Genomic DNA, 15778 nt, shown 5'->3' on the forward strand with positions numbered 1-15778 from the left:
GAGTACGCATGGACACAGGGAGGGGAACATCACACACCAGGGCCTGTCGGAGGTTGGGGGCCAAGGGGAGGGAGAGCATTAGGAGAAATACCTAATGCATGCAGGGCTGAAAACCTAGATGATGGGTTGATAGGTGCAGCAAACAACCATGGCACATCTATACCTGTTCTGCACATGTGTCCCAGAACTTAAAGTAAAAAAAAAAAGTATCCAATTCCATTAGTTGCTGGTGCTGTTTTAGTTTTGTTATCATTCATTAGGTCTGGCTCTTGGGCATCACTCATTCATTTCCAATGCTAATAAAGTTGCCATGTGTCGTTCATTTCAGGTGTCATTCTATCAGAAGACCATCCCATAGCACCAGTGTCATCTACCTCACCTGGTATCAAAATGGAAAGTTTACCTGCTTGTCAAGCACACATGCTGGAAACCATGCCCAAGTCAGCAATACCCGTAAAACCAATTGCCACAGAAACTCTCATCAATGGTAAAGGAAAGGAAAGAGGAGGCAAGGGGCAGCCTCCTTTGCGCCACAGATCCGAGGGTGGCTTAGTGGATAAGGGACCCTTGAAGAAGTTGCCCCACCTGTCTTTGTCTCAGTATGACTTACTAGAAACAGACATTTCTTTCCAGCCATGGGGGAGTGAGAATTCAGTCCTGATTCTAGAACCTGTCAGTTGTCCCCAGGGTTCCGTAAGGGAACGAGTACAAAGCAAGTCACCCCAAGACAGCCTGAGCAGCAGCTGCCCTCAGTGTGACACCATCGTGGCCAAGCCTGTGGAGGAGCCAGCAGACACATCCTGTCAGGTGGATACCTCCTGCCAGGTGGACCTGCCCTTGAACCAGGAAGTGGACTCCTCAGATAGTGAGGTGGCTATTACTCTCATCGATACTTCTCAACCCGGAGACCCACTGAGTCTACATGAACCCATAAAAATTGTTATCACGATGAGCAGTACCCCAAACTCCATGACAGATTTGGAAAGCTCCCTCCACCTGAAGGTGGTTGGCATAGAGAAGACCGGTGTAAAGTCTGACGCTGAGCCAACTAACCCAGGGGCGGCCAGTTCTCCCAATGCCGAGCAGATCTCAATTCCCGTGATCACCCTGGACCTGCCTGAGGGTGGGGGAGGAGGTGTTCCCTGTTCTGAAGGCAATGGAAGTGAAAGGACTCCAGAGAGACTGAAGGCAAGGGTATCCACCAATCAGTGTTCTGGCTATGGATCTGGGGAGGGGGGAAGTGCCACCAAGGATCACAGTTCTTCCTCACGGGAACCCTGGGAATCAGCGTCCCGGCTTACACCTGATACAGCCTCTGAGTCTAAGGTGGGGAAGGAAGGCCTGACTAACCTTGACCCATTGTCTTGTAAGTCCAGCCATGAAAAGAGGCATGCCCGGGTGCTCAGTGTGGACAGTGGAACAGATGTCTTCTTGAGTAAAAGTTCCGCAGAAATTGTTAATGATACAGAGAAAACAATGCCAACTTCCAAATCTGATCTAGAGGCTAAGGAAGGACAAATACCAAATGAGTCCAACTTCCTGGAATTTGTCTCCCTGTTAGAATCCATTAATACTTCCAAGATGGCTGCATCCAATCAATTGAATGGCTCAGCAGAGCAGAATGAAGAAAGTGGGCTTCTCCAAGGTGCGATTCCACATCAGTTCCGTTCTGATGATGACATAGAAGGCAATATGCCTCTTTGCCATTTGCCTTCTGTGATTTGATTTTGCAAATAGTGGGACAACTCTTGGGCAATCGTTTGTTGCTTGGCTTTGTCATCAGTATTTGCTGAATTACCGAGACTAAGCTCTGTGATGAACATGTGCACATATATTGTCCTACTCTACCAGGACACTTAAGGCATTATCATGATTTTTTTGCTTCCCTATTCTACAAGGCAAGACTATTTACTCCCAGGGAAATAAGCAATTATATTTTACTACTGTGGCAAGTACTCGCAATAGATGTTTCTTCCTTTATGAAATAGATGCCTTCTGGGAAAGTTGATTGTAAGACAAATTTCTATGAAGTGAATCTACTTTTCCTGCTGAGTTTTATTATAAAATACAGAATTCACTAATTATCCCATGTTGTACTCATAATAATAACAAACTCTTCTGCAGCTCTTAATTTATGCCAGGCAGTGTTCTAAGCACTTTGCATATGTTAACGAGGGTGACTGTACCTTGTGGTTTGCCTGGAAGGGTCCTCATTTACACACGGTTTTGCCAACATAATTATTAAGAGCACTGACTTTCTCTCTCAAAAGAGTCCCCAGTTTAGATGATAAATTATACAATTACTGTCATATTAACTCACTCTTTATATAACTTTATGTTATGGATATACCATTATCCTTCCTGTTCTTCGAATGAGGCTCAGAAATTTTCACTTGCCTTCCCAAGTGTCTAGTAAGTTCAGGAGGTGCTAGAACTGAGATTTGATTCCAGGCAGTCTTTTTTTTGTTTTTTTGTTTTTTTGTTTTTGAGATGGAGTCTCACTTTGTCGCCCAGGCTGGAGTGCAGTGGCACCATCTCGGCTCACTGGAAGCTCCTCCTCCTGGGTTCACGCCATTTTCCTGCCTCAGCCTCCGAGTAGCTGGGACTACAGGCACGCACCACCACGCCCGGCTAATTTTTTGTATTTTTAGTAGAGACGGGGTTTCACCGTATTAGCCAGGATGGTCTCGATCTCCTGACCTCGTGATCCGCCCGCCTCGGCCTCCCAAAGTGCTGGGATTATAGGCATGAGCCACCGCGCCCAGCGATTCCAGGCAGTCTTGTTCCAGAGTCCTTGCATAAAAATTAAATGATATTTCCTATATGAAGATAAGGTACGTTTATTTTCAGGTTACTTAGTGTCTCTGGGCCTCACTTTCCTCATGGCTAAAATGATGTTACTGGACTAGAGCTTTTATAAGGTCTTTCAGCTTTAAATTCTGTTAATGCTGTGATTTCTGAGCATATCATTTCTACCTAGATCTGTGTTGAGATAGCATCTGTATGGTAGGAATGCTTACTGAAAGTTGTGTTTGCCTATGGTAGCTCATTTTCTGTGCTGTAGGTGGTAACGTTTCTTAGTGCTGGGATTTTTCCTCTGCTCTCTGGACAGCCAGAGGCTCCTCTGGCTCCATACTGTTGGCTCTGAGAAATTTTCTCTGATTACTTAAACTTTTTAACAGACAGGGCGGTATATAAAGCAGGAGTAACTTGAGACAAAAATGTTTCTAATAAAAGATGTGGGTGTTTATCATCTATCCAATATAGAGATTCATACCTCTAGGCTAGCACTGTCCAATAAAATTTTCTGCAGTGATAGAAATATTCCATATCTGCAGTCCAATATGGTAGCCAATGGCCACATGCAGCTGTTTAATACTTTAAAAGGGAGCTGTGCAGATGAGAAGTGACATTTTAAATTTTATTACATTTTAATTCATTTAAGTAGCCGTGTGGCTATTGGCTGCTGTATTAGACAGTGCTAACCCAGAGCACATGAAGGCCTTCCCAGAAGCAATGTGTCCAGTGGATAGAGCACTGACTTTGGAACCAGACAGCACAAGGCCAGATTTGGTTCAGTAATATCGGCTGGTTGAGCTTGGACAATTGATCAGATGCATCTGTGTTGGAGTTTCTTCTACAAAGCAGGAATCATAATATGTTACAGATTTATTGTGAGGATTCAATTAGGAAAATATGTGAAAAGTTTTGCTATTTGATCAATTTTAGTCTTTTATTTTTGTTTTCCCTCAGGCCATATGTAAAGTTTACTTGGTTTGCCTGCTTGAGTTTTTGCTCTTCATTTTTTCAGCCAGCCACATTCAGTCAGAAGGGTTAAATTGGACATCGAGGTTGTGTGCAGGGAGATATGAGGTATTCTATGGGAAGAGATAGGCTTAGGTACCAAGAACTTGAAGGTACAGCAGGAAGGGAGGGGTTGGAATGAATTATATGCTTCTTTTAGGAAAGGACAGAGGATTTTAATTGAAGGAAGAAAGGACAGACTACAATGAATCTTTTAGCTCTTAGAAGGCCATCAACATCAAAGGTGGCAATTTAGATAGTTTTTCAGTGGTGTCATGTGTCTTTGAGATTGGTAATATCCTCTTATTCTTCTTTCACTGAAGTATTTGTTATTGTAATCTGAAAACCCAGTTTTTGAGTTTGTTTATAAAACAACGTGACGGTGTTTAATGATATTAGCAGCTTAGGAAATGTTCTCTAATCGTTTTCCTGCTCATCAGTAGGACAGTGCTTGAACTTGGACCTCACTAGAAAAAGATACAGGATTTTCTAGTTCTCTCTAATGTACTCTTATTTCTAGCCCAGGTTCTCTTCAGAGGATTATTCTCAGGTCTCAGCAATATCCTAGAATTCAAGGCTATGGAAAACCACACACTTTTGAAAAACCTTTAAAGCATGTTTGTTTGCTTTTTTGTTTGACACAACTTTATTTTACTTTGTGGAAATAAATGAGGACTGCCCATATGAGAACAAGCAAAGTCTATTTATTCAGAGCTTACTTATGGTGAGGGAGTCAGCCGTCATCACTTGGGTTCACCTGAGACTTAAAGGCAACTAGAATGACAAAGCTTTATAGTGGAAAAAAGGGAAGGCTTCAGATGTGCCCTGACTGGAGGTTCTGGGCATTATGAAGCTGGAGGTGGCTAGACTAGGAGTGAGGCATCCTATGTGCTTCAGTAGGGGACTATATTTGGTTTTCTTTGGGTGGTCCTAAGTTGGAAGCAGGGACACACATTAGGGAAGCTGTCAGCTGTGAATCAAGTCCTAGCCATTTCGGGCTAATTATTACGGGGGTTATTGTTTGGCTTCCTGGATTGTTTGCCAGAAACAGTGGTCTGACTTCCTGCGAGTCTGACCTGTGCATAGGATGTTGTCTTCCTGGGCTGCTTACCCTGGATAATGGGTTGATTTTCTCAGCTGGGTGCTGCAGATTATTGGTCAGAGTTCTATGTTATGAATAATTTCTGGCCATTGTCCATTCGTATATTCAGTCTCCTAACTTCTAAGAATTTCTAAGAAAAGAATCATGAATGTATATAGAAATGATCATTGAAAAATTGTCTATAATATGGAAAATGGAAACAATGTAAATTTATAGTTAGGGTCTATTTATACCATTATCAGTATAATATATAACTACTACTTTTAGATGATGTAGATGAATATCCAATAACGTTAAATATTTATAGTAGTTTAAGATAAATATGATAAGTATAAAACCATACCTGTATTATGACTTCATTTTTGTAAAAAAAAAAAAAAAGTGCATATATCTAGGAAAAAGAGATTAGTATGATATATATCAAATTGGCTCCAGTGGTAATATGATGGCAGGATTAGGAGTGATTCAAAGTTTTTTCTTTTGTGTAGTTTTAAATTACATACAATGAATGCGTAGTATTTTTATAAAGAGAAACATTTATATAAATGTATTTTTTAAGGAAAAAAGGGAAAAAATCACCCATATGTTGATTTACGTAATGTACCCATTTAAGAGAAAAGGAGTCTAAGATATGATGAAGAGATGTGAACAAACGAATTCAAAGACTCTTAGTGTGAAACAGGAGAGCTGTGTCAATGTGCCTTTCTGCGATTTTTTATGAGGCATGATTACTGGCTAAAGCTATTTGTTATGATAGCACTTTCTTATAAATGTGTTTCTTGAAAACTGTGAAAACTTCTATCTTGACAGGCTGTCAAATGAAATGCAAACATTTTCATACCAAGGAAATTCTTATGGTAGTTTCACAGATGTGCTGAAAATGTTTATCTTCAGGACTCACAGAGAAGCCAGCATTGCTCCTCTAATTACTTGAAGTTTCAGGATGAATAACATTGTTCTAGACGCAAGGATGTGATTTATATCCCACAGACACTAACACAGTTTTGCTTTCTGAGGGCTTAGGCAGGTCTTGATAGACTTTTCTAATGGTGTGTCTTGAAAGAACTTGTAGGTTCAGGCTCAATTCTGTTCTCTCAGGCACAGACTGTTGAGCTTAAGAGCCAATCATTTACTCAGAGTAAGTCATGGGAGTACAATGGTCCTTTTGATCTTAAAAGTGACAGTTGGAATGTGTCCGCAGAGAAGGAAGGGCTGATCCTCAGGGTCATATGCAGTCCATTTTGCATAATGGTATAACCTGAGACCCTTAGTGGTTCATTGTTTAAAGAGTCTTCCAAAAATGCAAAAACATAAAAACATTCTGTACCTATTGATCTTGGAATTCTCATTCACCTTAAAATGTTCTCAGGGCAAGGAATAGGTGTTGTAGCTCACTGTGTCCTACACAGTACAATAAGCATGTTGTTCAAAATCAGCTATACCAGCTATACTTGGCCGAGTGTGGTGGCTCATGCCTGTAATCCCAGTGCTTCAGGAGGCTGAGGTGGGAGGATCACTTGAGGCCAGGAGTTCAAGTCCAGCCTGAACAACATAGCGTGCCCCTATACTTACATAAAGTTTTAAAAATTAGCTGGATGTAGTAGCATGTGCCTGTCATCTCAGCTACTTGGGAGGCAGAGGTAGGAGAGTCACTTGCACCCAAGAGGTTGAAGCTGCAGTGTGCTGTGATTCCACCGTTGCACTCCCGCCTCCAGCCTTGGCAACAGGGCCAACCCTGTCTCAAACAAACAAACAAACAAAAACAACCCCCACCCCCAGCTATACTTATAAGTATTTGCTTTATGAAGGGTCCAATTCTAGCTTTAGCTTGAAAATTCAGTTTTAGAGATGAGTGAGAAGAAAGACTGTTAAGATTTATAAATGGTAAAGGGGACCTTGCTCTGAAATAGCCAGATTTGTTTTTGTAATTTTTTAGAATCTGAGGTTATTCATTTATGAGACATGAACCTTTCAGACCTGTGTAACCTAAATGGGTGATTTCCAGCTGGGCACATGTGTGGTCACCGATTTATTTCAAGGGAGTCCCTCAACCTGTATATAAAATAGTAGGTGTTTGTAGACGCCTAAATAACACATCTCAGACTTATACATGCTTCTGTTTTTCAAATATATGTAGGTACTTCCATAATTAGGAAAATGAAAAATTATTTAAAAGTCTTTTGCTTGCAGAGGAGCTGCTTAGATTTTCTTTCTATTCTTGTTTCAGTTTTGGTAACTTATTTCCCAGAGCTTTCACATTGAATTATTTTATATTATATTAACAGGTAAAGCAATGTTTTTCAGATAACACTTCCCAGGAAAAAAAGGAGGAAATCCTCGAAAATGAAAAGCCCAGTGGACACAGTCCTAAGCAAGGAAAACCAGACTTACAAAGTCAAGACCATACTAGCACCAGCCCCGTGTGCACTCAGCCTGCCAAGACTACGGCCTTGTAAGGATAAGTTACTTATTTAGTTTCGCTTAGTCATAAACTATGAGACAGCCTCATTTACTGGCTTCTGCTTTTAATGCTTTATCAAGGATAAGGAAGAACTTCTAATCATTTTTTTTTTTGAAACTTTTATATGTGTTAAGTTTCCAGGGCAATAGACAAAGACAGATAATCTACAGGGTAACTTCCCAACAAGATAGTTCTGTCTTGCAAGTCATCAGTGGGCCTGAAACGTCTGTACAAGAAGAGATATCTGTGGATGCTATGCATGTCTTCATTGATGAACATGGTGAGTCTTTGGAGCTCTTTACTAATGAACAAGCAGGGAAAACTGTCAGCTTTCTCAGACTCATCGTGATATCTTAGCCTGAGCACTAGACTTGAGAACTGGAAGACTTAACGCCGTAGTTGCCCACACACTGTTCTTTGAACGGAGTGTGCTGCCTCCCATCTCAGGGTCTTTACACATGCTGTGCCCGTGTGTGCCATTGATCCTTCAGATCTTGGTCCTAAGGTAAGTTTTTCAGGGACACCTTTCCTGAACTCCCCAGACTTAATCAGGTTCGTCAGTTTTTGTTGTTCTCTTAACACCCCGTCTCTTTCCTTCTTTGATAATATTACAGCTTGTATAATAATTTGATTAATGGCATTTCCCCCTCACAGTTATCAACTTCAAGAGGGCAATGCCCAGTAGTCAGTAAATATTTGTTGGACCTGTGTTGCACACCTGACCTTGATATATTTTTCCATCGCTTTGTTATAAAAAGGATTTAAAATAGTATACATAGAGAATTATAAAGTGGCAAGTTCAAAGTTCAAAGGATAAGGGATATGGGTCCTAGTTTTTCTGGGATGGGTCTTGGCTTATGTATCATATAGCTCCAGTAGTGCTTGTTATTTTACTCTCAAAAGGATGCTGGTTTGGAGAATACATTATATGGTTACTTTATCTGGAGTTCGGTAGTTTATAGTTTTAAATGCTTTGGCATGTGCAGAAATATAAGGGACTTTTACATCATAAAGAACAACATTAGCACTTACACGAAAGCCTCCACAGGGGCTGCGGTTGTTACAGTTTCTCTTGGTGGAAAACACCTTTTGAGTTGAGGGCCACCTTCCAGCTGCTCACAACAGACAAGGTTAATTACGCTTCCTGTGTCAACTGAAGAAGGCACTAGTAGGAGCTCTTCTGGGCAGAAACCGTTTACATCATTAGAAAGGGAACGGATTTTCATACCTCAGTATCCTGAACTGCTTTAGTGGAGCTAATTGAACTCTGCAGATTAATTCCACCTCTTGCTTTTCCTCATTAACAGGCTGACACATCAGTCAGTGTGCTGTGGCACTGGCTCGTCTGCACATTTGGAGGCAGAGATGGTCTCATGTGGTCCACCAGTCAAAACTGTACTCTTAATAAGCTGCTTTTTGCACATGACACCGAGGTATTCATATACAAAAAAATCCAGTTATATGCTAGCACAGATCATGCTGACACATGAAGAGAATGTATGTAAAGTGAATTAAGAGATGACAGAAATAAGTCTATCAAAAGCAATTAAATCATAAGTAACCAAGTCAAAACTTGTCTAAGTATATTAGCAGGGAAGCAGGTCAAAGAAAATTTTCTTAGTCACGTTTCTTTCAGACATCCTTCAACTTCTCATGATATACATTCTGTGGAGAAATACAAAGAATGGATCCAGATTGTCAACAGTTATTACAACAGACCAAAATAAGTTTCCTTTTAACTTGAAAATTGTATAAGTTGAAACAATTCTATATGAATAATTATGTCATATCCTTTGCTGAAATTTTCTGATTTTACAGGGGAAATTAGATCCTGTTATTTAAAATCCGGAAATCAGAAAGAAGGTCCTTTACAGCCTCTACCATCAAACTGTGACTGTCTGTCTCAGGCTCGGTGAGTGGAGCTTTGTTTCCAGGCTTGAGAGCTGTTGCATTGCTGGGAGACACAGCGATGAAGATAAAGTGAGGATTCTGGTTTAGAAGAAATGTGTTAATCCCTTTGTAGTTGTTAAAGCATGTAGTTTTGCGTGAAAGAAAAAGAAAATCTGACATTCTGAAATAATGAAAAATAAATGAAACCATTTTAATCGTTGCTGCTTCCAAAAACGAAGATAACATGTAGGTAATATAAATAGACAGGAACCCTGTATAAATGTAATAATGTTCCCTTCAAGAAAGATGGTGATGCACATCTCAAATACATTATTAAATTTGTCCCAAGGAGCGGACTAGAAATGTGGTTAGTTCTCATTTATTCTCATTTACAGTAATGAAGGCAAACTGTTTTACAGATAGATACACATCTTTTCTATTGTACTTCAGAATGCTTTGAATAACTTTCTTAATTGTGTTGATATTAAATTAGGTGAAGTTGATATTAAGTTAGTTTGCATATCTGGGACATATGATGATTAATAGTGTATTGGGCAAGCTGTATATCTTGTCAGTGGCAGACAGAATTCATCCTTCATCCTGGGCTTCAAGATTCTTTGTGGATAATCCATATGGCCATGTCTCAGTTGGTTGCTCTAAGTGTGGAAGTAAATTGTTCATGTATCCTTCTTTAGAATTATACGTATATTTGAGGGCTTATGGGAGATTTTCGCGGTGTAACTGGAAAGTCTTGCGCTTCACATCTAAACCTTAATTTCAGAGCCTGTGACCCCGTGTGTCTTTCCAAGTTTAAAGTCTTCCCAAGGGTATATGGGAAATTCAGGGGGAGGCTTCTGTGTGCTTAGAATAAAGGCTGTCTTTGTCCTTGCATTCTGGCCTCCAGGTGGAATGCTGTTGTGTGCCAGCTTCTTAGGGCATTCTCTCTTTAATGCCACTACTGTTTCTTACCTGCTTAGGAATGCTAGTGCCTGCCATTCAGGTAGGTCTGATGGGAACTGTAGGTGACGGCTCTCTCTCGCCACGCAGTCCCTTCTGAGCTTTGCACTAAAGCAGCCTGCATGTGCCCAAAGTCACTCGTGTGGGGAAACAGAAATATTGTTCATCCCCCACTTGCCGTCCACTCTTTCTCCTTTTCCCTCAGGTACCATGCAGCAATCCAGATGGCACAAATTTCTTCTTCTCCATCCAACAAGCATGCAGAGTCCCCATGCAAATGGACACCCAAGAGGAGAGGGAGGTTTGCTGTCCACATCTTTACTCTAACCTCCAGGACATTCTAGACGTTATGATGGTTTGATGAATTTAGTCATCTAAGATGGCAGCTTTCTCAGACAAAATATGTAATTGCATGAGAACACAGCTTTGAAAACTGCCATATTATTCTGCAATTCCCAGCTAAAAGTTGAAGTTTTTCTAAGCTGAATTTAGAACAAATTCTTGTTTTATCCCAAAGTAAAGTTACAAGATATTTGGTTTTAATTTCCCCCCCCCAGGATAAACATGTCATTTTTCCTCTAGGTTAAATACTTGGACTGCATTTGTCAGTAATGATAGTTAGAATAAGGCCATATATCCAGAGCCTTAAAAAACTGAAAATTTACAGTATCCAAATTAAAATGAGAGAGAGGACCTATAGTGTTTTCATTAAGCCTCAGTTCCTTAGGCTCTGCCTCCTCTAGCACGACGTGCTAACTTGCTTTCTCCCCTTAAATTTATCTGTCTTTATTAAACTTCCTCCAGCCTCTACTTTCTTTCATTTCCTCTGCATTTCCTTTCCAGATTACAGCTCTTTTATATTTAACCTGCCTTCCGTTTCCAGAGCTGCCTGGACATAGGTTTGCCACAGTGCATTCAGCCTTGGTGAAATGGCTTTTGGTGAGGTTGTGTTGGGGTGCTGCGAGAGTATTGGACTGAGAGGCAACTGAGCAGTGTTGATGCTGAACTTTCTTGTGAGGCGTGTGGCTTAGTGGAGAGTCTCAGAATACCTGGCCCTTTCCTATGTGCCTTTTCAAGTCCATAGAACAGTCAGACCCCTTTCTGTTACACAGGAGGGAAACCCATCTCAGACAGGTTTACTCAAAGTGGGGATTTTGCGGTGATGTAACTGAACAGTCTTGAGTCCATCTGTCTTCAGGAGTGTCTAGATAAAGACATCTGTCTAGACAAAGAGGTTCAGATTGAGTCATTGGGGCCTAGTTTTGCCATTTCCATCGCTCTCCTGTTCCTCTGTTTTGATACCATTCTCGAACACCTCACCCTAGCGGTCAAAAGACAGCTGTCATTACCCTAGATCTTGTGTCTTTTCTCATCTAAGTCTAGCAAGAACAGTATGCTTCTTTCCCGTAGACCCCACGGAAGGTCTGATTGGTTCTGACTGAGCCATATTCCCTGAGCCCAATCACTAAGACCAAGCAAGCACTTGGTCTGGGCTTACACACACAGAACTGGATTCGAGGTTCCCCCTGAGACTGGATGGGGCCGGCTCTCTGAGGGATATTTGGAGTTCTGTGGACAAAAGCCAGGCAGCAAAATCAACAAGTGACCCCTGAGGACTCTGTTTCTGGTGAAATGGCAACTGAATTAATTACTGAGCTCCTGTAAAGAGAAAAACGTTCAAGTTTTTTGCAAGCGACTTTCCCCTTGAAGAAAATCTTTATTGAATGTCCCTAGTCACCCCTAGCTTTTCTCGTGTGTGAATGCTCCAATGGGCAAGGCCTTGGTCCACCAGTCTCAGATAGCAAGTTTTGGGTCTTTGACTGTCTGCTCTTTTTCCAGCATTATTTGACAGGGTGTTGGTCTTAAAAGTTCTAGAAAAGGGCTGAGCATGGTGGTTCACACCTGTAATCTCAATATTTTTTTTTTTTTGAGATGGAGTTTTGCTCTTTCGCCCAGACTGGAGTACAGTGATGCAATCTCGGCTCACTGCAACTTCTGCCTTCCAGGTTCAAGTGATTCTCCTGCCTCATCCTCCCCAGTAGCTGGGATTACAGGTGCCTGCCACCACGTCTGGCTAATTTTTGTATTTTTAGTAGAGACGGGGTTTTACCATGTTGACCAGGCTCGTCTCAAAACTCCTGACCTCATGATCTGCCAGCCTTGGCCTCCCAAAGTGTTGGGATTACAGGCGTGAGCCACCATGCCTGACAATCTCAGCACTTTTGAAGGCTGAGGTGGGAAGATCACTTGAGCCCAGGAGTCTGAGACCAGCCTGGGCAACATGGCAAGACTCCATCTCTACAAAAAACAAAACAAAATGTAGCAAAAACACCAACAAACAAGAAGAGTTCTAGAAAAGAAGGACACATTGCCATGTGTAATTTCTCTTTCTTGTGCTTCAAAGATAAAGTAAAATAATACACACAGTTTGCTATTATATGTATAGTTAGTCCTTAAGATAGATAATAGAGGGGACTTTGTTATGTGGTGGTGTGGCATTCAGCGGCCCATTTGGGCACGGGAGATATACAGTGCTTCCTGTCAGATGCATAAGCACAAAACTGCAGTCACTTCACTTAGCAAAATTACAGCATTGAAGCTGTTCCCTAGGTAGTTCTGGAAAAGCAGTTAAGGCGCTACCATCTGTTTAATTCGTGCTCAAGAAAAACGAGTCAGTCCTATGTCAGTCAGATGATCTTCTGGATTTAAACTGCTGTCTGACAGGCTTAGGGTGGATATTCCAATTGTCTCAAACTTCTCCCCAGACTCTGACACATGGAAAGCTGTGCTACCCATTCACGGGGGGCTAATTTCTTTGGATTTGTTATAAGCTTTGTCTTTTGCAGAAGCCCATGATGTAATGATGATTTGGGAATCTTTGAGTTGGCTATCTGAAAGAAAAATTCTCAGAAAGCAGAATAAGAACCAGCCATCTGGCTCAATTTAGATCTTTGAATTTCTGAATTAACATACTAGTACATGTGTGCACTCGTCTGAGCTCATGTGCACCTGGGGATGTCATTGCTGTATCTCCGTCTCTCATGGTAGAGGTAAAGAATGGAACCAGAGTAGAGCCAGTGAAATGCCAGCAGGTCAGGATTTTGCCACATGGAAGGACTGAGTGGCTTGTACCTTACCCCTTGTTCCCATGTGTACTATTACGGCAGTTCGTGGCTCTGAACGAGGCACTTGCCTGCAATAGCTCTGGTAGTAACAGCCACCATTTGTTAAACACTTATGCACTAAGCTCAGTGTTAAATTACCTAACTTTATCTGCACAACAAACCGAGGTTGGTGATACTAGCTCTATTTTACAGATAAAGAAACTAAGACTGATTGTCAGAAGTGCTCAGCTTCATGTAGATAGTAAGTGGCTGATGGACAGGTGAGTCTCCCTCCCTGCTCCCATCCCCCACAGAGGCGTCACAGGCTCAGGGTTCCTCAGCGCCCAGGCAGGTGTGATAAATAGGTGAGGGGGGCCCAGTGTGGAATGGTAGAGAGGAGTGGTGATGGCTGCAGTAAATCGGAGGGCATTTATCCCATCTGAAGGGCTGCTGCTATGTTAGTCTACTTATGATGGCTCATAAGCCCCAGGTGACAGGATTTTCCAGTTTTTTCCACAAGGAGCTAGAAATGCATATTTGTATCTAAAAGTGTATTTTGTTTCATGTTGTTGATTTTAATTTTTTTTTTTTTTTTTTTTTTGAGATGGAGTCTCCCTCTGTCACCCAGTCTGGAGTGCAGTGGCGCGATCTTGGCTTACTGCAACCTCCGCCTCCTGGGTTCAAGTGATTCTCCTGCCTCCGCCTCCTGAGTAGCTGGGATTACAGGCACGTGCCACCTGGCCTCGGCTAATGTTTTTGTATTTTTAGTAGAGACAGGGATTCACCATGTTAGCCAGGATGGTCTCAATCTCCTCACCTCGTGATCCGCCTGCCTCGGCCTCCCAAAGTGCTGGATTACAGGCGTGAGTCACCGCGCCCAGCCGATTTTAATTTTTTTTTTTTTAATACCACTACAGATCACAGGTTGTGCGTGGTTGACTGTGGCCTGTGCACTACCTGTGGTCAGCCTCTGCCCTGCCTCTCCAGTGGGAAAGCGCTTGCCCTCAGCTCTTCTTGCGCACATGTGCGGCATCCAGACGCCCTTGGTGGTTCCCACTTTGCAGGCGCCTCCAAACCACCTTGCTAAGGTCTCCACTCATTGCTCCCTTTTGAAAGTCTCATCTTTGAAAGCTCAAGTTACAATCTGCCTCTGTTATACTTCTTTTCCTTCTCAGTCCTCCCTGTGAAAATAAATTCATCTCTTCAAGTTGCTGCCAGGAGGATGCTGATCACATTCTCCCTGGTATCTCATTTACTTGTAGAGAGTTCCCATCTCTTTTTCTAGATTGCATGCATCTAAAACCAGCCTTCACTTAGCCCTTTATAGGTAGGTGCTCAATAAATGTGGGATTAAATCAAATGAATCATTGGAAGTGACAAAGATGGCCCAGTTGGAGTTCTGGGATGAAGGACAGCAGGAGAAGCTAAACAGGAGGGGCCGAGTAGGGCCCTGGGGCACATGAAACTGGTGGAGGAGTGTGGTTTGTTCTCTATGCAGCAGGAGTGATGGGAATCTATGTGCAGAGCAAAACAACCCTGATGAATGTGGGATTATCAAAACGACCTCAACAAATAAATCCCTCATCTTTGATGGGACGGTTAGAGGGAGAGCCAAAGCACTAGCAGTTTGCCAGATCAACGCATTTGAACACAGAATGTGATCTCCTCCTTTTATAAGTGGGGAAGTACAGTAAAATGAAACCTGTAAAATGACCTGTTTTAAACCAATCTACATAGAAATCAGAGGTAGAGACTCAAATTAAATTTTCCAGCCCTGAGTTTTTATTATTTTTATTTTTTATTTTTTTGGGACAGGGTCTTGCTCTGTGGCCTAGGCTGGAGTGCACTGACGTGATCTTGGCTCACTGCAACTTCTGCCTCCTGGGTTCAAGCAATTCTCCTGCCTTAGCCTCTCAAGTAGCTGGGATTATAGGCACACACCACCACACCTGGCTAATTTTTACTAGAGATGGGGTTTTGTCATGTTGGCGAGGCTGGTCTCGAACTCCTGGACTCAAAGTGATTTGCCCTCCTCACCCTCCCAAAGTTCTGGGATTATAGGCGTGAGCCACCATGCCCAGTCCAGCCCTGTGTTTTATTAGTTCATAAGGAAACAATTTTCTCTGTCTGTATGAAAGCTAAAAACAGAGGAAAATCTGACATTGAGAATTTTACTTCCTTGAAATCAGAGGTTTAGTATCTAGCTATATGAACACAAATTTTGTCTCGGACTTATCTGGGTTCAAATTCCAGCACTGATATTTACTTTTTGTTTGACATTGTGCAACTTGCTTAACCATCTTAAGTATCCATTTTCTAACAAAAAAAAATGCAGATAATACCTCTGTAATAATTCACTGGTTTGCTTTAAAAATTAAATGTGGGCCGGGCATGGTGGCTCACACCTGTAATCCCAGCACTTTGGGAGGCCATGGCAGGCGGATCACAAGGTCAGGAGTT

The 15778-nt window shown here is 41.9% G+C and overlaps 1 protein-coding gene across 2 annotated transcripts in view; it reads left to right on the forward strand.

Moving 5' to 3' along the window:
• The window catches only part of PCNX2 (pecanex 2), a 309389-nt gene that overhangs the window by 36657 nt on the left and 256954 nt on the right, over positions 1–15778 (forward strand). For both annotated transcript variants that reach the window (XM_028849636.2, XM_028849638.2), the window contains exons 5-8: positions 329–1645; positions 7211–7358; positions 7502–7647; positions 9186–9279. In XM_028849636.2, coding sequence (XP_028705469.2) covers positions 329–1645; positions 7211–7358; positions 7502–7647; positions 9186–9279 — 1705 coding nt within the window. The remainder of the gene's footprint in view (positions 1–328; positions 1646–7210; positions 7359–7501; positions 7648–9185; positions 9280–15778) is intronic.

Source organism: Macaca mulatta, chromosome 1 (genome assembly GCF_049350105.2).
Source record: "Macaca mulatta isolate MMU2019108-1 chromosome 1, T2T-MMU8v2.0, whole genome shotgun sequence".
Taxonomy (NCBI): Eukaryota; Metazoa; Chordata; class Mammalia; order Primates; family Cercopithecidae; genus Macaca; species Macaca mulatta.